A 23,723-nucleotide genomic window follows, 5' to 3' on the forward strand; every position below is an offset into this window, starting at 1 on the left:
TTTGCACTCAATCCCTATCCATCATTACCTTAACCTCTTGCCATTATAATTTCTTGCTATGGAAGATGAAGTTGTTGAATGTTGTTCGAGCTAATGGTCTTGAAGGCTTTCTAAATCATACTATTCTAGCACCCCTAAAGTTTCTGGATGCCAATAATTTGCAACCGAATCAGATTTTTAAACATGGGAAAGGTATAACAGTTTCATTATGTGTTGGATATATTCCTCCTTATTTGAAGAGAAGATGGGTGAGATTATTAGTTTAGATTCTGCTATTGATTTATGGAGCTCTCTACGGAAATCTTATGATTCTAAGACCACTGCTCATATCATAAGTTTGAAATCTCAATTACAAGAGATTAAGAAAGATAGCTTGTCTGTTAGTCAATATTTGTCTCAAATTAAAGATGTTGCTGATAAATTTAATGCCATTGGAGAACTCATTTCCTACATAAATCATCTTGCACATATTTTAGAATGTTTAGATAGTGAGTATAATGCTTTTGTTACATCTATACAAAATTGTATTGATAATCCTTCTATTTAAGATGAGTTTATTGTTAGCCTGTGAGGCTCGACTAGAAAAACATAATGCGGTTGATCATTTGAGCTTGCCCAAGCTAACCTTAGCAAATTTTCCTTTCAACATAACATCAAGCAAAATGCCTCGCATCCTTTTCCCAATAACCCTTCCCCTCTTTTACCTTCCCCTAATTTTCCTCAAATTCCTCAATCCACACCCAATAATGTCCATGATCGTCCTTCTTTTAATAAGAAATGGTCGCCCTACAAATCACCTTCTTCCAAACCTTAATGCCAAATTTGTCATAAGTTTTGCCATACTGTCCCTCAGTATCACCAACTTGCCAGTTTTTCTTATCAACACATGAATCCACAAGCCCATGTCTCTTCTGTCCAGCCCCTACCCCTACCTTTATACCCGATACTTTACCCGTTAATCCCAATTTTCAGCATCCTGATGATGGATGGTTTATGGATTCTGGAGCTACTCATCACCTTTCTCATTATGTTTATAATTTCTTCATTTCTATGCCATATCAGGGTGGTGAACAAATGACGGTTGATAATGGTAAACAAATTCCTATTTTCTAATGTTGGTCATGTTTATCTTCTTCTTTTAATAAGCATGTTCTTCTTCAGCATGTTCTTCATACTCCTTAAATTTCAAAACATCATATTAGTATTGCTCCACTTTTAATGATAACCAAGCCTTTGCTGAATTTTATGCCTCGTTTTTCCTTGTGAATGATCTCAAGTCTAAGAGGATTCTTCTTCGGGGCACTCTTGAAGATGGTTTATATAAGCTAAATTCTGCTATCCCTCGACCTTCTTTTTCTAGCTGAGTTGTTGCTTTCATCTCTACAATCAATAATTCTCTCACTTTACATCTTTGGTTGGGACATCCAGCAGCTCCTATTTTAAAACTTGTTCTTTCTCAGTGTCGTGTTTCTACTCCTAATGTTCATACTTTTTGTAATGTTTGTCAACTAGTTAAAAGTCATTGTCTTCCCTTTTCCAGTCCTATAACTAAGACTAATGAACCATTTCAGCTTGTTCCTTTCGATGTATGGGGTCCTTCCCCTCAAATTTCAATTAATAGAGCTCGTTTCTTTATTTTGTTTGTTTATGACTATACTAAGTTATTTATGTGGATTTGACTAATTAAACAAGATACATGGGGTGAAAAGTTAAAAATTAAAAATCCACGAAATACCATTTTAATGACATCATTTTGAACTTATTTCTTTATTTATTTCCTCTCTCTATTTCTCTCTTTTAAATTTTTGTTACAATTGATTCACGTTTGAGTATATAAATAACTAGTCAATTTAGAAAAATGAACAAGATATCAAGTAAGGAGCACTACTCTTGTTGTGAATCTCGAAAAGATGAGCATACCTACAATCTCTTGAGATAGATAAATTACTCATCCTATTACCAATTAGTTAAGATAAAATCTCTATTTCTTAATACATATTTTGATAATATGTAAAGGAAGACACTAAATCTTAGGCCTCGAAATTAATAGTGCAATTACATGCTAGTTGAGTTATATATGTTGATATTGACATATGCAATCTATGTTCATCTTGCTAGAATTTATGTCCTAAATCTTATAGTCTGTAAATTGTAAACAAATTATTGAATAAATAAAATGGTATTTGTCTTCTAATAAATAAAGTGTTATTTATTTTCATGCATACTCAAATCTAATAAACTAAAATCCAATGTTATTTAATATAACTTGAATAGTATATGATTGAGATACAAGTGGATAGTGTTCAAGTAATAACCTAAAAGGTTTATGTATTGTTGGGATGTATGCCCTAAAGTCTCGTAGTTATATGTTATTTGAAATAATGGTTGATTATTTTATATATGCAATAATTCATTAAAGAAAGATCCAATGTTATTTTATGTAACTTAAACATGTATGTGGTTGACATACAAGTGGATCGTGTTTAAGTAATAACCTAAGTCGTCTGTAGTATATGGATAAAATTGGGTGTATTATCCTAGTGATACTATGGATACGACCCACTTTGTAATTGTTACAATAGTTATAAAGTGTTACAAACGATTTGATCCTAATCGTTCATGTGGAGACATATGAGTGAAGGTATCCATGTTAACACTATAAGTTAAAATTAATGTGAATAAAATTCAGGTTAAAACTATAAGTTAAAATTAATGTGAATAAGATTTATATAAGAACTATAAATCATGAGAGAAGTATATATTTAAATTTAATTTAAATATATATTTAATAAAAATCAATTAAGTTAATTATTTAGTTTTTTTTTTAATTTTAATTAAAATTAAAAATCAAATAATTCCCCTGCAATTATGAGAGATTGAGGGGAGTCACCACTACCTCCACTTTATGTGGTGTATATCTCCCCTAGAAAGAAAAAATAGTAGGAATGTACATAGTTCGAGTTGGGTCGAGTTAGGGGATTTTTTTGGACCTAGCCCAAATATTTTCGAGTTGGGTCAGGTTAGATCTCCTCCTCCTCCTCCTTCTTCTCTTCTTCTTCTTCTAATTAACTTCGACAATTACTTCCGACTACTATAAGACTGATGATTGTTAAAGTATGTTGTAGGGATGTTGATTATATAAAAGATATTATTTTGTTTACATAAAGTGCAATATTTATACGTAATAAATTGTAAAAGATATTTTTATTTAATTGAATTCACATATCAAATGAGTGTTAAGAATATTTAGACGAAAAATATGTATGTGTTGGATACAGGAAGCAAGCAGCGAAAGCAAAACATGATCATTAAGCATTCTAATTCATTAATTTTGGCTTCAACCTAAGCATGCTCATAAAAATAGAGTTTCAACACTAATCTTTTAAGTACCTTTAATTCACGATCTTCAGCTACAATCTCCTTCTTCTTTGGATGTGAACCACCATGATACGGTATTTTATGCGGTGAAATAATAGGAATTGCGGTGATGAAAAATGCGTTGTGCAATAAGTTTTCTTAGCAGGACCCAAGTATAAATCCTACTGAGTTTCCTGGTAAGCCTAGGGTCGAACTCAGAGACTAAGGAAAAAAAGTATGCGACAATAATCTTTAGATTACTTTGTGGTAACAAATAAATTAAAGAGTTGTCAGTTTGTTGTTACGGTATAAAATGTATGCGGCGGAGTTAATATTACGGAAGATGCGATGAATATGCGGGGGAACAGGTTGAGAAGGGGTTCAGGTAACACTTCCTAGAATTGCGTTCATGTTATGTGATCATGCTACACACATACAATAGCAAATCATCTCTTAATGCAAATGCTACGACTTCTAGTTCTAGAACGCATGCGATATATGCGATGATGTCTATAGGACCTATACATAAGCCTCTATTCTGGTCTATACGATGAAAATTGACACACACACATACAAGGCGACCGCATAATACCATAACCTATCTCTAGGGTGCATGTGATGCATGTTGACAAATAGAGCTTATCTCTAAGTCTCTATCTCTTGCTTATGCAGGTCTAATCTTGCTCTCTCGAGTCTAGATTCTAACCTAGCTCTCTCAAGTCTTAGGTTCTTTCTTTAGACTCTCTCTCGAGTAGCTCTAAAGGGGTGATGGGCACAACATAAGACAAGATGATCGCATGCGATGAAAATCCTAGGTCATGTTATCTAAGTTCTTCTCAACCCATTCGATAGATTTAGCTACTCATGCATGTTTTAAAGAGAGTGAACAGATGTAGATAAGCAAGTTCCATTTTATAGATATATAATCGAAATACAAAATGACAATGCAGAATAAGAATAAAGAGCTTGGTAGCAATCTCTTTCTTCCCAAGGATTTTAAACTATTCTTCTCTACTCTGCTCAAAAGATAATCTTGCTCTCGCAAGAGTCAGCCCTCTCTCTGTTTTTTCACGCCTTCTGGGTTCTCTTTCGAGCTGACCAGGGCGATCTTCCGGCATCTCTTCCTTCTCTCGCTCTACCTTCTAAGTATAATAAAACTATGAACAAGGCTAAGTATTTAAAGGGAAAATTATCTAACTGAACGAACTCCTTCACTAAAGGTGGCCTCTGGTATTTATAGAGCTTCAGGGTGAAAGGCTTCTTCTCTCTTATGATTGCATTGATGGGATGGCATTAATTCTCTCTCTGATGCGTCGAATATTTGTCACCGAAAAGTTGAGTGTACTTGCTACAGTAGTTTGTTAATGGCTTGTCAACTTAATTCAAAATCGACCGTCATCAACTTTTCACTCAGATGCACCCACCATGATGCGTCGGCTCTATGCGACAACCTTCTTGAGTAGATAATCGCGAGCGTAAATGATTGCATAGCCTTGTGTTAACGTAATCTCGTAATGCGCTCGACCGTTGATTTCTTTGGATCGTATTTTCCGCCTTGCATCAACGCATATTCTGCACAAAAATACATAAGTAAACTGTTTTAATGCGATGGACGCATGCGGTCGCCATATTGTGAACTTAATGCTTTTGGACGCAATATTGTATATTTTTATCTTCGCAATTCTGCATTGTTTTATAACTTTGCGCTGTAATAGCGTACATTTCCGCCCGTTATCACACCCCCAAATTTAAACATGTTTGTCCTCAAGCATAAGCTAAAGATTTCCTTTAAAAAGTCGACCACCTTCTCTTTCCTAGATTTCTCAAGGATGCCTTATTCAAATCATATATACCAAAATCGCCTTAATTCTCATCCAGGTATTTTCTTAAAATATTTTTAAAATTTAGGGACCGCAAGTTTAACCTTCAAAAAGACTTTACTCGATTCCAGGGCATCACATGATTTATTTAAAAAAAAAACTTTTTTCACTGGGGTGTTTTCAAATGATTTTTATCCTTGCGTATTTTAAACATATAATATTTTTTTCTATGACCTTGCGTTGATCCAAGTGCCTAGTTTTCGTTTTGGCTTGCTCCCACGTGTGTCATGTAGACATCTAACTACGAACAAGGCGCTCTTTCTCAGTCTAAACTCATGCCTATTTGGCAGCGGAGTTGCGATCATTTTATTTATGCGTTGATCATGAGTCCTACCTTTGTTTTGGCTTGCCCCCACAGGTGTCATGCGGACATCTAACTACGAGTAGGATCCGATCGCAACATTATTTTTTTTCCAAGGCTAAAAATAGCAAGGTTGAAAACTAAATATCGCACCTCAAATTTAAAATGTGACAATGTCTTCATTGCTAAAAGGTTGAAAGAAGTCATGCGACGCTCTTAAGAAGTTTCGTAAAGAGTCAGTTTGAAAGAAAGCTAGCAAACCACTAATTTCTAGAAATATTTCATGAGGTGACTGTCCTAAAATTAAGTTGACTAGCATATATGAAAAAAATATAGGCATGCGTTTCATCATTGAAATCATAATTGGCAAAGAGAAATAATGCGATGACTTACTAAATTAATCAATGTTAAATGATTGCGCTAACCAAAGAGGATGCGGTGATAAAATTTTCAAAATTAAAATGTGATGTGATAGTGCCAAATTTGGAATAAAGTCAAGGAAAGATACAACCCCCAAATTTGCACCGTCGCCCGCATTATTTGTTGACGCATCCTGCTTTGCGGCGATCTACTTTCTTTGGATTGCGGTGACGAAATAAAGTAGTTGCGTCTTCGTGTAGTGCCTCCATAATCATTCACCTCAATCGTTGCAAAAAAACATTGAGAGAGTCAAATAATCACAGAGTTAGCAAAATCGTTTACTACGATCGTTCAACACAATAGAATATTATATATATATATATATATATATATATATATATATATATATATATATATATAGATAGATAGATAGATAGATAAAAAAACGATAACAGTTAAAAGAAAGGTAAAGAAAGTTCATGAAGCATTGATATAAAAAGGATATTTCAAAAGGAATGCGTCCCTGATGAGTTTAAGTTGCATAGTAACTCAAGGACTGCTTATTTCAAGTTGGGCCTTTTTACATCCACGACGGCTTTTTCTTCTTTTCTCGGTCTTCTAGAATCTTGACTGCCTTAATCTGGAGCTTTTCCCCATTAATGTTCATCACAATCTCCCCTTTATGCACATCAATTTGAGTGAGACCAATCGAGAGGAATGGTTGTCCCAATATGATGGGTGCATCTTTGTCCGCTTTATAATTTAAAATGATGAAGTCTGCCGGCAAGATGAATTTGTCAATTGAGATTGCGACATCTTTCAACTCTCCCTCGGGATGTATTCGGGATCTGTCCGCAAGTAAGAGAGTCTCCATCGTGGGCGTGAGATTGCCCATATTCAATCGTTTGAAGATTGATAGCGACATTACGTTTATACTCGCCCCAAGATCGCATAGTGCTTGGCCACTGTAGACCCCTCCAATGGAGCATGATATCGTGAAGATTCCTGGGTCGCACATTTTTTGTGGGATTATTGTATTTTGCGTTACTGCCACTATAGCAAACTTTTCTTCATCATTCTGTTTCTTTTTCAATCTTTACGAAAATGGTGGTAGCTAGACTTCTTCTATCTTGCGTTCAGAGGCTTAAAGGTAGACGCAATTTCTGGGTTCATCTTCTCGGGCTCTTCTAAATTATAAGTCAACAGGTCCTCGATTGTTACCGCATTCAAGTTGGTCGCGATGAGTTCCTCCCTTCCTTCCGCGGTCATTTTTCCGCTGAGTAAGGAGACTGCTAAGCATTGTTCCTTCCCTGTACCCCCAGCATTCCGAGGGAGCTCAGTTGAGCTCGGTAAAGCTCCTTGTGGTCTATTTTTTAGCTCGCCCGTAATCTATCCTAGCTGAATTTCAAGATTTCGGATGGACGATGCTTGATTTTGAAGCACTGATTCATTCTTCTCAATATACTGCTTCAACAAGCTCTCTAAGGACGAAGATTACGGTGTCTGCGAATTGCTGGCTTGGTTATGCGTTGGACCGTTGGTTTGCGGGAAAAATCCAGGTGGCCCTTCTTTTTGCGCCACTGGTTGAAAGCTTTGTTGTTGATTTTTCCGGGGTTGTACATGTCGGAATAAGGGTTGTTCTTTATGAAGCATACTAACTGCGGATTTCCTAGGCATTCTGCCATTGGATGTGCTTCTCCACAGATAACACAACTTGTGGTCGTTTGGGCAATTGTGTTGACCTGCCCTTTTTGCGCTCTCGTGCTATTAATTGCGATGTCTTGTATCAAACGTATCATCATAGTCATTTGGTTCTGAAGGGAAGCAATGGCCCCGTTGTTCGCATCACTATCTTTAATTCTTAGTCTTTGATCGCTTTCTCTCCAGTCCTCATGATTTTTTGAAATGCGATCAAGTATATTTTTGGCCTCATAAGTTTTGTCCAGTAGGCCTCTAGCTGCTGCCGCATTGGCAGCTATTTGCAATGCATGGGTTAATCCTTGGTAGAAAATCTCCATCTGTAAGCAGTCTGGTAAGCCGTTATATGGGCAATCTCTTACCAGCCTCTTAAATCTTGCCCAAGCATCGCTGAGCGATTCGTCAACATCCTGTTCAAAATTCATAATTAACTTCCTTCTTCTTGCGTTCTCTATTGAAGGGAAGTATTTCTTCATAAATTTTTCTACTACTTGCTCCCACGAGGTAATCTCCACCGGTTCGAGAGAATACGCCCATTTTCATGCTTGGTCACACAGCGAAAATGGAAACAAAGTTAGTCAAACTTCCTCGGTGGAGATATTCCGGAACACAAAAGTGTTGCAAATTTCTATGAAGCTCGGGAGGTGAGCGTGTGGGTTCTCACCACGCCTCCTACCAAACTGTCTAGCAGTCTGGATCATCTGCAGCATCATCGATTTCATTTCAAATATCGATCCATCAAGAGTGGGCCTCATGATTCCTGGGGAGAAATCGTAGAGGTTGGGCGACACATAGTCTCGAATGGACCTATTGCGGTCGTTTGCCAATAGGATGAGATTCTCCATGACATTATTTTCATTTGGTGCTCCATTTCCAGGTTGTTCCTCCATGTTATCTTTCTCCTGTTGTTGTTGTTGGCAGTTATCTTTCAGTCTTCGTTAGAACGTTTTTTCAATCTTTGGGTCGTAATGCGCCAGAGATTGAAAGCTGCAAAGAAAATCAGAAAATTACCATTACCACACTGTATTGCCGAAGTCCCCGACAACGACACCAAAAACTTGATGCGTTATTTTATGCGGTGAAATAATGAAAGGAATTGCGGTGATGGAAAATGCATTGTGCAACAAGTTTTCTCAGTAGGACCCAAGCATAAATCCTACTGAGTTTCCTGGTAACCCAGGGTCGAACTCAGGGACTAAGAAAAATAGTATGCGGTAATAATCTTTAGATTACTTTGCGGTAACAAATAAATCAAAGAGTTGTCGGTTTGTTGTTTACAGTATAAAATGTATGCGACGGAGTTAAGAAAAGAGTTAATATTATGGAAGATGCGATGAATATGCGGGGAAACGGGTTGAGAAGGGGTTCAACTAACACTTCCTAGGATTGCGTTCATGTTATGCGATCATGCTACACACATACAATAGCAAATCATCTCTCAATGCAAATGTTACAACTTATAGTTCTAGAACGCATGCGATATATGCGATGATGTCTATAGGACCTACACATAAGCCTCTATTCTTGTCTAAGCGATGACAATTGGCACATACACATACAAGGCGACCGCATAATACCATAACCTATCTCTAGGGTGCATGCGATATATGTTAACAAACAGAGCTTATCTCTAAGTTTGTATCTCTTGTTTATGCAGATCTAATCTTGCTCTCTCGAGTCTAGATTCTAACCTAGCTCTCTCAAGTATTAGGTTCTTTCTTTAGACTTTCTCTCGAGTAGCTCTAAATGGGTGATGGGCACAACATAAGACAAGATGATCGCATGCGATGAAAATCCTAGATCATGTTATCTAAGTTCTTCTCAACTCATTCGATAGATTTAGATACTCATGCGTGTTTTAAAGAGAGTGAACAGATGTAGATAAGCAAGTTCCATTTTATAGATATATAATCGAAATACAAAATGATAATGCGGAATAAGAATAAAGAGCTCGGTAGCAATCTCTTGCTTCCCAAGGATTTTAAACTGTTATTCTCTACTCTACTCAAAAGATAATCTTGCTCTCGCAAGAGTCGGCCCTCTCTGTTTTTTCACGCCTCCTGGGTTCTCTCTCGAGCTGACCAGAGCGATCTTCCGGCATCTCTTCCCTTCTCTCGTTCTGCCTTTTAAGTATAAGAAAACTATGAACAAGGCTAAGTATCTATAGGGAAAATTATCTAACTGAACGAACTCCTTCACTAAAGGTGGCCTCTAGTATTTATAGAGCTTCGGAGTGAAAGACTTCTTCTCTTTTATGATTGCACTGATGGGATGACATTAATTCTCTGTCTAATGCGCCGAATATTTGTCACCGAAAAGTTGAGTGTACTTGCTACAATAGTTTGTTAACGGCTTGTCAACTTAATTCGGAATCGACCGTCATCAGCTTTCTGTCCCATCGTGATTTATTACGCTTTTCAATCAGATGTGCCCATCATGATGTGTCGACTCTATTCGGTAACCTTTTTTAGCAGATAATCGCGAGCGCAAATTATCGCATAGCCTTGCGTTAACGGAATCTCTTAATGCGCTCGGCCGTTGATTTCTTTGGATCGCATTTTCTGCCTTGCGTCAATGCATATTCTGCACAAAAATACATAAGTTAACTGTTTTAATGTGATGGACGCATGCGATCGCCATATTGTGAACTTAATGCTTTTGGACGCAATATTATATATTTTTATCATCGCAACCCTGCATTGTTTTATAACTTTGCGCTGTAATAACATGCATTTCTGCCCGTTATCACACCACAAGGTCTTCCTTACTATTCTCTTGGTGCCTTAGATTGAGTTACAAGACTCAAAATAAGCTTGAATCGAAGGGAATTGGATAGGAAGTTATTGGTTTTACACAGTGTAAAGAACACCTCTTCAAACACAAATTCTTAGCTTCAACAATGATTGCTTTCCTTCTTCCACTCAAAATTCCAGCTTTATATTGCATGACTTTCATGCAACTAACAACCCTGTGTGAATCACAGCTCATGCTTGAATAATTGAGCTGAAGAATAATGGAATTGTGTGTGAGCTGCTACAATTTGAAAATGGAAAAATCCCACTTTTCTTTTTTAAATTTGATTTCCAAAATTAAAAAAAAATTCAATTGAAATTTTATTAATTTAAAAAAATTAATTCAATAATTATTTTTTTTAATAAAATTAATAAATTAGTTAAATAATTTAATTAATTTAATATCAAATATTAGATTAATTCATCACCAATTCTATTTCTATGAATCTTTATTCATGAATTTAATATTTAAATCATATTTAAATATTATTTTATTCTTCAATTATGTTTAATTTCAAAATTAAACGTGTGATTATATCACATATAATTACTTATTCTCTTAATTCTAATTTGAATGTTTCAAATCAACTTATCACACTATTCTAAGGCTAATCCGTTTGTGAGCTAGTAGGGGACCTAGTGAACCTACAGATCATGGACTCCAATAATCTGAGATTAATTGGCTAAACTCTTTACACCAAATTAACACTCATTCATTAACTACTAGATCACTCCACTAAAACCTGTAGTTACACTCCCCTTACTGTAGATATATTGTGCCCACTTTAATAAGTTAACCATTCACAGGTTTTTCGTAATAACGACTGGGTCAAAAGATTGTTTTACCCCCGAGATTACCTCTTGTTCCTTAAGTCCCACTGATCCTCTAATGAATAATTGGTTTGTGATCCAGTATCAAACCGAGTCACTCTCGGCCCAATGAAGGAGAGGATCCTTGTTCAAGACCCGGAGTCAGCACTTTAGGAAACAACCTCTCTACTATCCCTGAAAGCGGGTAGGAGTGTATTCCATCTTGCATCCTTTGTCCCCAACTATCTATTTGGTCTTACCCTGAAATGGGAAGCTTATTGAGCCAGCGTTGTTGAGCCAATCTTCACCTATGCAAATATAAGGATAATCCTGAAAAACAAGAGTTCATAGTTAGGTCAGAATTAAGGTCAAGTTACCTATGTCATTGTTTTGAAATAGTCAGTCTTAAATAGTCAACAACATTCTAAAGTAAGAGTGGCTTATTTCGTGGTTTGATCTTGTGCAAACTCATTGCACAGGATACCCCCACTCCTCATGTCATGACATGTATGAATTAGGATCACTTTGTCTGTAGCACTTTACAACTCCTTGTAACAACTACAGAATGGGCAGCATCCGATAGTGTTATCAGAATAAGACATCCAACCTTATTCATATACTATAGATCATTTTAACTATCTACTCGAATCTGATCCACTTTTATGTCTTCACATAAAGTTCAAGTACTCATATAATAGTCATAGATCTTTTAGTTTATTGGATTTATTTCTAAAACGAAAAAAGCAATTCATATATTCAATAACAAACTTTACGGAATGAGTTTATTGTTTACAAACCACAAGTTTTAGGATATAAAATCCAATAGTATGTAGTTGAAAAGTATGTAACATATAGCAAAAAAAAAAAATAATAATAAAATAAAATAAAATGAAAAAAAATTCCTATAACATTTTCTAGTAAAAATTAGTGAAAAATAGAGATTTGTGTTTTGATGACCCTCCAGATTTAGCGAAAATGAAAGTGAGATTTTTGAAGAAATGTGGTGAAATTCTATTAGTTGTTACGATGACAAGGGAGATTTAATTTAAAAATTTTTATGACATAATAAAAATATAGAGCAACGATAGGAAGAAAAAGAAAAAGAAGAAGATGCTAATAAAATTCATGGAGAAAAATTAGCTAGAATTAAAAGTTTTGCTTTCGCTTTGGTTTCTCATTTTATTTAAATATATTGTATAAGAAATGTAATTGGTTAATTGTTGTTCATTGCCCAAAAAAAGAAAGAAAGAAAGAAAGAAAATTAAAAGAAAAAGAAAAAATGCAATCCATATTTTATTCAAACAAAGATGGGTAGAATTATTGAATAAAAAAGTTTCAAAACAAAAATAGTAATCATTAAAGCATATTATTAAATAAAAAAGTTAAAAAAAAACTACATCAGGTAACTAGATATATGAACTCTACACCTCAAACACAAACATATGAACTTAGACCAAATAACTTCGCACCCTAAACACAGACATATGAACTCCATAGATATATGAACTCCACAGACATATGAACTCTAGACATCTTATCTCAACTATGTGCCTCAAATAGTCCCTGGAGATAACTTAGGCCAGACATTCTCTCTCTGCGCCCTAAACAGCCCCTTGGAGATAACTTAGGCCGTCTCATCTTATAAATACATAATTATAGCTCTAACGAAAGTAAGTCAATTATCACTCTTAGATCCTAAAGTTTTCACATTCTTTCATTTTGTACCAATGTGTAAGTTTTCTTCTCTTTTGTAGATCATGTTCCTCTCCAATTAAACAAATTTATTGTTGTTACCACGTGAAGTCATACTCTTTCTTCTGTTCAAATTTGGGCATCAATCGACTAAATTGTTATAAAGTTGAAAACGCATTGACTATATCATCACATATTAAAGTTCATGGACTAAATTATTACCTTCATGAAAGTTTAGGAATCAAAAGTGATTTCTAAACTCCCTCTAATACATGTACGGAAGTAATTTTGAATTGTTAAAATCACTTTTATTATATTTAAAATCACTTCGAACTTACCTTTAATCGCATAAAATCAATTAAATATTTATTTATTTTTTACTTTTCATATCATAAAAATTAATTTTAAATTATAAAAAATATATTTTGAAGTGATTTAGAAAATAACAAAAGTTATTTTTGACCATTTTAGAATCACTGCGGAGCATACCTTTATTACTGTTAAAGTGAATATAACTCACTCAAATGCATATAGTATGTAGTATTGTCCAAAAAATTTGGGATGTGATTTGATTTGATTTTATTTAAAAAAAGATATACTAGAACTCTCATAAGTCATATACAGGGGTTATGATTGGCACATGGCCTGTGATTGGAACTATAATAAGGTGTAAAATAGAAGTTTGGTTTTAGGATTCAATTCCATTTATTAATCAAAAGTTTGCCGGACAGAATAATTAGTCCCACGACAGACCAATCAAATTAAAGCACGAATACACAGATCGTGCAAGCTTACAATATCCTTCATACGATGAAACTATCCGTGTTGAACTGTCGTTTGGCCTAAACCCCATTCTCCCACCGCACTAACGTCTTTCATTCTCTACAACCCGTCCTACACTACTCGGTCCTCTCCCCCCTCCATCGCCGTACACCTCCTCATCATTTGATCCAACGGCAACCGAAATCTCATCATTGATCAACACAACGCAATCATGTGACGGCAAAAGAAAGTTAAACACTGTGGGGACAAAAAACCTGCTTCAGTTAACCTGATCGCGCCACGTGTCGCTTCAGTTTCTGAATGTGGAATGTCGGTTCAGATCTCGTGCCACGCACCGGCTTTTGTGTGGAACTGGCAACAGCCGAATTAACAGGAACGTTTCATTGCATAATTAATAGCTGCCCACTTTATAGCAAGTTAAAAAAAGAAAAACGAATTTCCTAAATTGCCCTTGAATATAAACCGAATATTCATCCTAACGGTAATCCAAAGTATGGGTCTCCATTAAGTGAATTTCTTAATTTATATTATCAAAGTGCTGTCGTTTCGTTTTACACCGAAGTGAGAGTTCAAGTTTGATCAATATTAATATCTATTAATTGGCTGGAGAGAGTCTTTGGAAACATAAAGCCCTCTTTGCAATTTCCGTCTCTATTCTTCTCATTTTATTATTACCCTTGGTTTAGCTGTTTATTTATTTATTCGTTTTTTTCGCTAAACAAGGCTTCGATAATGATTCCATTTTCCTTTTTTTTTTTTTTTTTTGTATATATATTTTTTACAAAGGGCAATTATACTAGATTCAATTGCGACGACTTTCCATTTAAACCGATTCTAAAGATTTAGAATAAATTTGGAGATGAACATTTAGGAACACATTCCCCTACATCAATCAAAAGTATTTTTTTTTTAAAAATTTTACTTTAATGTAAATAATATCATTTTATATATAAAAAACCAATTTAATCTACATTTTATTGTTTCTTTATTTGCTTAATGAATGTATTTTTATTTATAAACGATTATATTTTTTTAGTTAAGTGTACATAGTTTAGTCAATGTTTATCAAATAATAAAAATTTGAAAATTTTGTTATTCAATGTAATATGACTTAAAAGATAATACATTATTTCTATTTATCATACATTTTTTTAAGGCAATAAAATTGTCTTCTTGAATAAGCTGTTTTTATATATAGGAAAATAAATCAAAGTATTTACAAATAAAATAAAATTTTATTGTCTATCATAATTGTGACATTTTACTATTATTTGTAAATATTTTTATCAGTTTTATCTTTTATAAGACTGACCATATAAAAAAAACATAGACTTTTCTCATTAGTGGAACTGAATAAAATTGTCCATTTTCCAAATAAAGAAAAAATAGTTAATAGTATTAATTTAGATAATAGGCTAACAAGGAAACCAGAGTTACTTCTTGAAGCCCTATTTATTGTTATTATTTTTAAAAATACAATACAATAAAATTAGTAACTTAAGCTTTCCCCTGATGAAAAATGCAACCGAAGCCGTAATTAGCTAAAATGGTATATTTGGTTGAAATACATCTTAATCTAATTACATAATCAAATCAAATCTTTACCCCACATATAATATCTACAAATTCATTTAAATTTCCGTCCTTTATTTTATCATTCAAAGTTTCAAACTGAATTTATTTTAAATAAACACAACATCAAGCTTATCTAGAAAAAAATCGTCAATCATCAAAATACTCAAATTTGATCTCTCATTTCGTCTGACTATGCAATTAAATAGAAACAACCCATAAAAAATAATATTTGATGACATACATCCCTTCATTATTAAATTCAACGGGTGAATATATTAGATAACTTGAAAGTTAAAAAGAAATAAAAAAATTAATCGAATATTTATTAGTTTAACATATCTAAAATAGAATAGTTCAACTTGTATAATCAATCTCGAAGATAGAAATTTGATTTTCTATCTCACATATTGTAAAGAAAAAAAAATCATTATATAGAATTGGAGTTAATTTAAATAAAAAAAAGTATGTTATAACATTGAGATATGATTCGATTATACTTTTAAATTATGATATTTTGTTTTTTCCTAAAAGATATCTTTAAACTTTGAATTTATTATAAAAAAGGGTTTTTCTAATAAAAGCAATGAAAATTGACATGATAATTTATATGTTAAAATTATCCAACGTTTTACGTGAATGATATCACATGTGTTTTTCTATATAGACGGTGAATTTTCATATTATCTTAACTAAAAAACTCCAAATATATCATTTTCTTAAACAAACTTTAAACAGAGTAAAAATGAAAAAGTTTAAAACTGGATGGGTATTTATGAAAACTGAAAAAGCTTTAGTATTTTTGTTGGTATATAAATGATAAATTAAGTTGTAAAGAGAAAGAAAAAGGGTTAATCGTTATTAAGGAGAATTGCGTCAAAGAAAAATAAGAATATAGAAAAGGAAACTTTATAATTAGGAAGTAAAATGTGGCCTATAAATCCAAATGTAATCATTTGGTTTTAGAGAGAGAGAGTGGAAAGAGGGAAGGAGAAAGGTTTGGGCATCGTCGGGTATATTTCAGAGCTATATATAAACACCCGAAATTATTTTTCACGCCCTTGCCGGCCATACAATTCGGGCGCCCTCTTCTTTTTCCAAATCATATTCACGGAAAATCGACATTTGGGATTTTCAATCTCTCTGTTCTTTCTTTCTTTCTCAATCCCTCTTCATCGAACAACAACAATAATCAAACCCATTAACGACAAACGCTGCTATATTTTAATTAATCTCCCCGCGATGGCGTCCGGCGGTCCGACTAATTCCTGCAATGGAAGTCCACGACACGGCGGACCGGCCACCAAGACCAGACGACGCGTAGCAGACTTTATGGACCCCGATAGTCGTCTCTCCAACTCTTCAGATTTGTATGACGAAGAAGACAATTCCAACGGCTCCAATGCTGGGTCCCACCTCCACCATCACCATCACCATCACCACCATCATCCCGTCATTAGGCACTTTTTGTTTCGGACTCGGGCTTTGTGTTGGGTCCCTGAGCCTTGGCTCCTCAAAATGGAAGAAGGGTTTTTATTGACGGCCATGATCCTTCAGTCATTAGGATCCGGAAGAAACTTCGGCCGTAAGATTTTTGGGATTTTGATGTTCATGGCTGTTTTAACCGTCTTCTTCAAATTCTCCTTCCTTAATTCACATGTCGAGATTAATGGTAAGATGATCGATAAAGGACAATTGATCATACAGACCTTCAAAGAGGATTGGGCTATGGCGCAGAGAGCCGTCGCTGAAGACGAAGCCGTCGTCCCCAAACGCCGTCTCGAAAAAATTTCTGTGAGTAATTTTATTTTTGAACTTTTTTTTTTTTTTTTGACCTTTTTCAGCCATGTTTCGCTCTGGAAAATATTCCATCGCCAAATAGAATTAAATGATATATAATCTTAGTCAAAAGGGAAGGTGGCGTGATGCGTGGCCCTTGTCGAGGAATTGAAATTTAATTATTTTTTCCTACTTTTTTTCTCCTTTTCTGGATTAAAAAAACCTCTTTGTTTTTATTTTATTTTGCATCTCATTCATTCCGGAACTGCTTCTGGAATTGTATGTTGGTGATATTGTTGGGTTTTCTAATTGTGTCCGGTAAAGTTTTGATTCTAATAAATAGTAATGGGGTTGGCAATAAATGCATCCTATTTCGTTTTCTTGTACTTTGAACTACTCAATTCGATAAATGAAATTAATTTGTTTCAGTTATAGTTGGAATTTATGAGATTCATTACTGATTATGTTGAGGGTTGTTTGATATTATGTCTTTAGCAGACGCCTGAAATTTGGATGAAACCGAAAAGCAACAATTTCTATCAGTGCATTATTCGCCCCAGGAATCGAATAAGTATGTATAACAGTTCCTTTATTCTGTAAAGCAAGGATATTTAGAACCCATTGAGTTTATTTCTCATTTCTGAACTTAATATGGTAGGACCTCGAGGTAAAACAAATGGATATCTGCTTGTACATGCCAATGGGGGATTGAATCAGATGAGAACAGGGGTGAGACTATTTCACTGGTTTTCCAAGAGTTAAATTTGTCAGCTAAATCATAGCCATGGATATCTTTCTGACTGAGATATGCCTTTAACTTGCTTCCAGATATGTGATATGGTTGCTGTTGCTAGGATTATGAATGCAACCCTTGTCCTTCCTTCCCTTGATCACGAATCATTTTGGACAGATCCGAGGTACTTCTTGTTTTTCATTTCATTGTTACTCCCAAGTCTGTGCTAGCTGATATTTTGCACATAACTTGTAAACTTTGGTTTTTGCAGCGATTTTAAAGATATTTTTGACTGGAAGCACTTCATCAGTGTTCTAAGAGATGATATTGAAATTGTTGAGACCCTGCCTCGCCGGTTGGCATCGGTGAAACCCTTTGTCAAGGCTCCAGTTTCTTGGTCCAAGGTTTAAGAATGCATCAATTCTTTGATGTTGTTTTTTTGCCAACTATTTGGATGTTATTTCTCACTGTCTGTTTAAATGCAGGCTAGTTATTATCGGGGAGAGATGCTACATTTGTTAAAGAGACACAAAGTGTTAATGCTCACGCACACTGATTCTCGGATTGCTAATAATGGTTTGCCATCTTACGTTCAGAAGCTTCGGTGCCGTGCCAATTATGAGGCTTTACGGTTCACCAAGGAGATTGAGGATCTTGGGAAGGTCTTAGTTGATAGATTAAGAAAGGGTGATGAACCATATATTGCTCTCCATCTGAGGTACTCTCACCTGTTCAAGTACTTGCAGTGTTATTTAATATGCGTACAGAGTAATCAAACCATGTGAATGTTGATTTCAGGTATGAGAAAGATATGCTTGCATTCACAGGCTGCAGCCACAACCTGACAGCAGAGGAAGAAGAGGAGCTCAAAGTTATGAGATACAATGTCAAGCATTGGAAGGAGAAAGAGATAGATGCAAAAGAAAAGCGACTTCTAGGGGGCTGCCCAATGACTCCTATGGAAGCAGCCATGTTGCTGAAAGCCTTGGGTTACCCTTCCACGACAAAAATCTACATTGTCGCGGGGGAGATTTATGGCAGCGATAGCATGGAGGCCTTTCAATTGGAATACCCCAATGTCTTTTCCCATTCAACTCTTGCAACCGAGGAGGAACTGGAGCCATTTAAGCCATATCAGAATCGCATGGCTGCCTTGGATTATATCGTGGCAGTAGAGAGTGATGTCTTTGTTTATACCTATGATGGAAACATGGCTAAAGCAGTGCAGGGCCATAGGAGGTTTGAAGGATTCAGAAAGACTATAAATCCTGACAGGTTTGTTCTCACTTCTCACTTCTCACTTCTCACTCACAGCCTTTCAAAAGGCACTATTATTATCTGTCTGTTGGTTTGACTACTGAGTCTACATATCAACTCTTTCATTTTTCAGGCTAAATCTAGTCAGGTTGATCGATCAGCTTGAGGAGGAGGCTATCTCTTGGGAAGAATTCTCCAAAGAAGTGAAGGAGTTACATAAAGATAGACTTGGTGCCCCATATTTCAGACAAGCTGGAGAGACTCCGAGGCTAGAGGAGAATTTTTACGCTAATCCGTATCCTGGTTGTCTTTGCAACAAGCCTCAGAATCAAACATTAAGACTAAAAATTGACGAGAAACAAAGTCTTAAGGCTTCACTGCAGAGATAGAATCATGAATTTACTGCAAACGCATTGCATCTTCTGCTAAATTGATGAGATGTGCCCATTGCTACAAGGCACACCACGCTGTTATGCGTTCCTCAAATTTGACTGGCATTTTCCAAGCCATGAGTTCATTACATAACCCAGATGGAAGATTGTACCGAGGTTTTGCCAGCTTCCTTTGGCTTCAAAAGCAGAAGTTCAATTTTTTTTTTCCTTCACATATTTTAGGTAAATGAATGGGTAATAGGATTGTGGTAGGTGAATTAGAGTCAGGTTCAGATGTAGTTTTTCTTTTTAATAGTAAATCAGGTTAGTTTTTACACCGACAGCTTCCCTGTCAATAGTAGAGAAAAAATTATTCATTCCATTCGTTATTCTTTGCATTATCATCCCCCCTTGATTCATAATGTAAACATTTGGAAAGGGAAAGGTAAATTGCCATTTCTTCCATGACTCTCTCTCTCTCTCTCTCTCTCTCTCTCGTGTTCATTTTTTTACACTTCCAACTCCAATGCCTATTCAAAGTCCAGCAATCTTTCCCATCTCATCCAAACTACTTGCACTTTTTGACTAAGAACAGAGGTAGATATCAGAGAAAGAATTACTATACATTCGATGGATTGTTCTATTAACTCAAATTAGCCCAATACACGTAATTCTATTGAATCCAATATGCCACAAGAGGGATATTGTATCCTACCACATTGATGGTACATAAACCTGCTCTTTCAGATTCTGTGTTGCACTTTCAGTAGGAAATCCTCTCACCGCACCAATTGTCCATTGAGAAATAATCCCGGCTGCAATTGCGAATCGAAGCTGCCTTTCCAAGGCATCTTGGTTTACAAGTATCTCCGGGAAAGTAGTTAGCTTTCTCATGATCCCAGCGACAACAGCATCACCAGAACCCGTCCTGTCACAGGTGAATGGTGTGATCAGCACATCTTCTGTACCGATGGCTACACCATGAAATGAAGGAGAATAGTAATGAATCCGCAATGTTCCATCTGTCACGAACAATAACTTGAGGCGATCGTGCCACAAGGGTGATATCTCCTCCGGCGTGTAATGGTAATGATCACGACGATTCTTGGTTTGTTCAATAGTTTGAGCATAGTATTGAGGCCTGTAGTTTCTTTTCTTTTCATAGTATTCTTCATCTAGCAGAAACTCCAGTTCTTGCCTTGAAACCTCAATAATGTCAGCTTCATTCCAGGCTTTCTTGATGTATTCTCGAGTTTCGTCGCGCGATTTCCACAATGGCAATGGCAAATTTAAATCAAAGAAGATAAGCCCGCCAAACTTCTTGGACAACTGGATTGCCTTGAAGAGCGTTGATTTCATTGCAGTGGACAATAAAGCTTCTGAATTGAAATGGAATATCCTTGCCTGTGGTGAAACAAACACACAATTTCTCTTTTCAGCAAATCTCTAAACACACACAATGAAACAGCCAGTTTGAGTGAATATGGCTAATTTTACGGCTAAGTTACCTCTTTGAGCACCGCAAGATTGAGTTCGGAGCTAACCAGAGAATCCTCGGCAGGTTCCTTCACCGTTTCCATCTTCAACCTTCCGTCTTCAAACTTGATCTTCATGTAAGTACAGGCAGTTCTAGAATTCAAATCAAACTTCACTGCTCGAGTCTGTACTTTCTCTTTGTTCATCATCAACACGACCTCGTCCCCAAAATCGTCCTTCCCTACTTTCCCCATGAACGCAGCTCGGCCGCCGAGCCTAACGTGAGATATAGCCACATTGGAAGGCGACCCCCCTGGTGCCCTAGCGAACTCCGGCGGATCCCATTGGAGCATTTTCCACTCCGAGTACTTATCAGGATGCATCTGGTTATCGTGAACACGAATTGAGGGAACAAATTCTTTCTGTGCGGCGCCGAAGCAGCAGATCAGTGGAGGATCTTCGTATGGTATGTCCATTCCATCGTCGTAATTATCTGCTATTGAATCGATCGGCTCGTCTTCGGAGGCATGATCAAATGGGTTCCCTTCTGTGGTTTCATCTGTGATTTGGGGTTTCTTAGAACGCTTTGTTTTCTTTTGAGTGGAAGAAGAAGATGGAGATGTAGTTCCCTTTTTCCTCCCTCGGCGAGTAGGGCTGGGCGTTTCAACAACCCCATTGCCGTCGCCATTGACGGAAGCTCTTGGTGTGTTTTGTTTCAGGGATTGAGATGAGCTCTGTAAATGATGTGACTTGAAAATCAGAGATAAATCTAGAGTTTTAGCTCTGTAATTTGATGAGTAGAAAGGAAGAAAACAGGAAAATTGAACATGGGGGAGAGAAAGGGTTGAAGGAAGGAGCTGAAATGAAGCCATGGCTGCTTCAATTTTAGGGTTTATCCATATTTGCCAACAAAACTTATCTTCAAACCCAAAAACCCAAAAGAAAATTACTGTCGAGCTGGCGTGTCTTTTTCTCGCTAAATAGAATAGAAAACATCAAAGCTTGAAGTTCATCTGACGGCTATAACTTTATTTCTTCATCTGAAAATCTCTGTCAACCACTCGATTAAAGCGGGTCGTCACCCTCAATTCCTTTCTTCCCCTTAAATCAACACGTTGTTTGTTTGACTAATCTTCACCGCCATTCTCCAAAGCTGAAACCCTGTCTCGCTCGCTCTCAGAATTCATCGAAAGAAAGGTGAGAAAACGAGAATCTCTATTTGATTATGTTCACTTTCGATTTCTCTTCGCGAATTTCTTCTTCTGGGTCCAAAAAATCGTGATGTAAATTCCCAAATCATAAGATTTCCTTCATGATTCCTTCCAATATTGGAAACCCCCTTTGCCTTTTTCTGTTGTAAGGATGATCGGTTCATGATTTGACAAGTTTTCTCGTTTTTGCACATGAAGCAGATATGGGATTCTGGACCTTCTTAGAGGGGCTTCTGCTGTTTGCAAATGCCTTTGCAATTCTGAACGAGGATCGTTTTCTTGCTCGGAGAGGATGGACATTAGCAGAGATGTCGAGAGAAAGAAGAAATACACTCAAAGGCCAGGTAATAGGACTCATCCATGCATGCCAATTCTTGAGACTTCCACTCATTCTTTTCAACATCATCATCATCATCATCAAGCTCTTCTCTGGTTGATTTCAGTATATGAGGTGAAAGAGGTCCCTGTAAATTACTCTATCTTGAAGCATTACATAATCAAATTGAGTGAAATATAGTTTCATTACTGGCAATATGTTTGTTTTTTCTTGAATGACAGATTAACACTCTAGTTTTTGCTCTTAACTTTAGCTTGCATTTTTGTTGTCAACCCACTTTCTGAGTTCATTTCTTTTGTTCACACAAACCTGTAGAAATGATACTAATACATATTCAATGGCTTCAAAATTGAAATGCAAGTTTGGAGGAGCGATCCAGTTTATCTTTACATATGATTGTATTATTCAGAAGAAAGAAACAGAGTTTAGAAATGATACTACATACATCAAAATCAAACACAGAATGCCTAAAAACGCTGCAAATCAAATCAAATCAAATCACTCTACTGGTATCATAACTTCATTAGTTCTCAAAGAAGGCAATGTCCAAGGTGGGTTATATCTTGCCAACACATAATCCCCAATCATCTTATGCCCATCTTTCTCCAAGCTTTTCTTTAGATTCTCCACCTTCTGCGCCACTACTCCCTCCGTTGCAATTCCGCTGAATCTCACGACGGCGAGTTTTCTCTCCCCTTCTTCCCTTATCACAACATTTTCATCCACCGGTTTAGGAGCCTCCTCCGCCTTCTTGTACTTGCTGGGTAGCACGAACTGCATCGTCATCGGCTTCCCTTCGCCACCGCCGCCCCCCGTCACCACCGGAGCTGTCATCGGAATTTTCTCCGATTTGGTTATCACCGGCGCCGTCATGGCCACCTTCTCGGACTTGATGTTCTGTGGCTGACCAATGGCTCCGATGTATTTGGCTAATACGGTGAAGCCACCGTCTCTGTTGCCTCTGAACTGGGTCGGATCGTAGGTGACTTCGGCCACCACTGATGGCTCGTATTTGCGGATTTCGTAGTCGGCAGTGGATTGAATCAGCTCGTACTTGGGGGTTTCGACACTGATCTTTCCGAGAATCAAACCCATATTTGGAAAACTTTAGATGTTGAGGTGGTCTAGAGGTTGCTGATTTATACGTTAAGAAGAAGGGCGGTTGCTTGAAGAAGGGGTTGGAATTGGGAAGTTCAGCCATGGAATAAGTGGTGGAAGTTGGAGAATGTGTTTGTGGCTTTTATTCGTCCACGACTACTTTGCTGCAAATGGATCTACCGAAGGAGATGAGTCAAAGCTTTCTTGTGTAAGTAA

General features: G+C 36.3%; 4 protein-coding genes across 5 annotated transcripts; 2 read left to right on the forward strand and 2 right to left on the reverse strand.

The window, feature by feature from the left end:
- The first annotated feature begins 16,174 nt into the window (after positions 1–16,174).
- Positions 16,175–22,656, forward strand: LOC120092096 (O-fucosyltransferase 19-like). Of its 2 annotated transcripts, none has more exons than XM_039050300.2 (9): positions 16,175–17,039; positions 17,523–17,595; positions 17,683–17,753; positions 17,853–17,941; positions 18,029–18,161; positions 18,243–18,475; positions 18,556–19,032; positions 19,148–22,058; positions 22,274–22,656. In XM_039050300.2, the coding sequence occupies exons 1-8, from the start codon at positions 16,488–16,490 to the stop codon at positions 19,401–19,403; spliced, it is 1,884 nt and encodes a 627-aa protein (XP_038906228.1). In that variant the 5' UTR covers positions 16,175–16,487; the 3' UTR covers positions 19,404–22,058; positions 22,274–22,656. The 2 variants fall into 2 exon arrangements, with proteins under 2 accessions (XP_038906228.1, XP_038906227.1); XM_039050299.2 differs by having other exon boundaries at positions 16,217–17,039; positions 17,520–17,595.
- FLN1 (fructokinase-like 1) lies at positions 19,964–21,733 on the reverse strand. The gene is made up of 2 exons (XM_039050302.2): positions 20,894–21,733; positions 19,964–20,789 (listed from the first exon to the last, which is right to left on the reverse strand). The coding sequence occupies exons 1-2, from the start codon at positions 21,731–21,733 to the stop codon at positions 20,097–20,099; spliced, it is 1,533 nt and encodes a 510-aa protein (XP_038906230.1). The 3' UTR covers positions 19,964–20,096.
- On the forward strand, positions 22,276–22,798 carry LOC120092099 (protein transport protein yos1-like). The gene has a single exon (XM_090306513.1). The coding sequence runs from the start codon at positions 22,276–22,278 to the stop codon at positions 22,507–22,509; it is 234 nt and encodes a 77-aa protein (XP_090162639.1). The 3' UTR covers positions 22,510–22,798.
- SOUL-1 (SOUL heme-binding family protein) lies at positions 22,789–23,504 on the reverse strand. The gene has a single exon (XM_039050303.2). The coding sequence runs from the start codon at positions 23,502–23,504 to the stop codon at positions 22,908–22,910; it is 597 nt and encodes a 198-aa protein (XP_038906231.1). The 3' UTR covers positions 22,789–22,907.
- Positions 23,505–23,723: the final 219 nt, after the last annotated feature.

Source organism: Benincasa hispida, chromosome 11, assembly GCF_027475165.1.
Source record: "Benincasa hispida cultivar pf3 chromosome 11, pf3_genome.v1.1, whole genome shotgun sequence".
Classification (NCBI taxonomy): domain Eukaryota; kingdom Viridiplantae; phylum Streptophyta; class Magnoliopsida; order Cucurbitales; family Cucurbitaceae; genus Benincasa; species Benincasa hispida.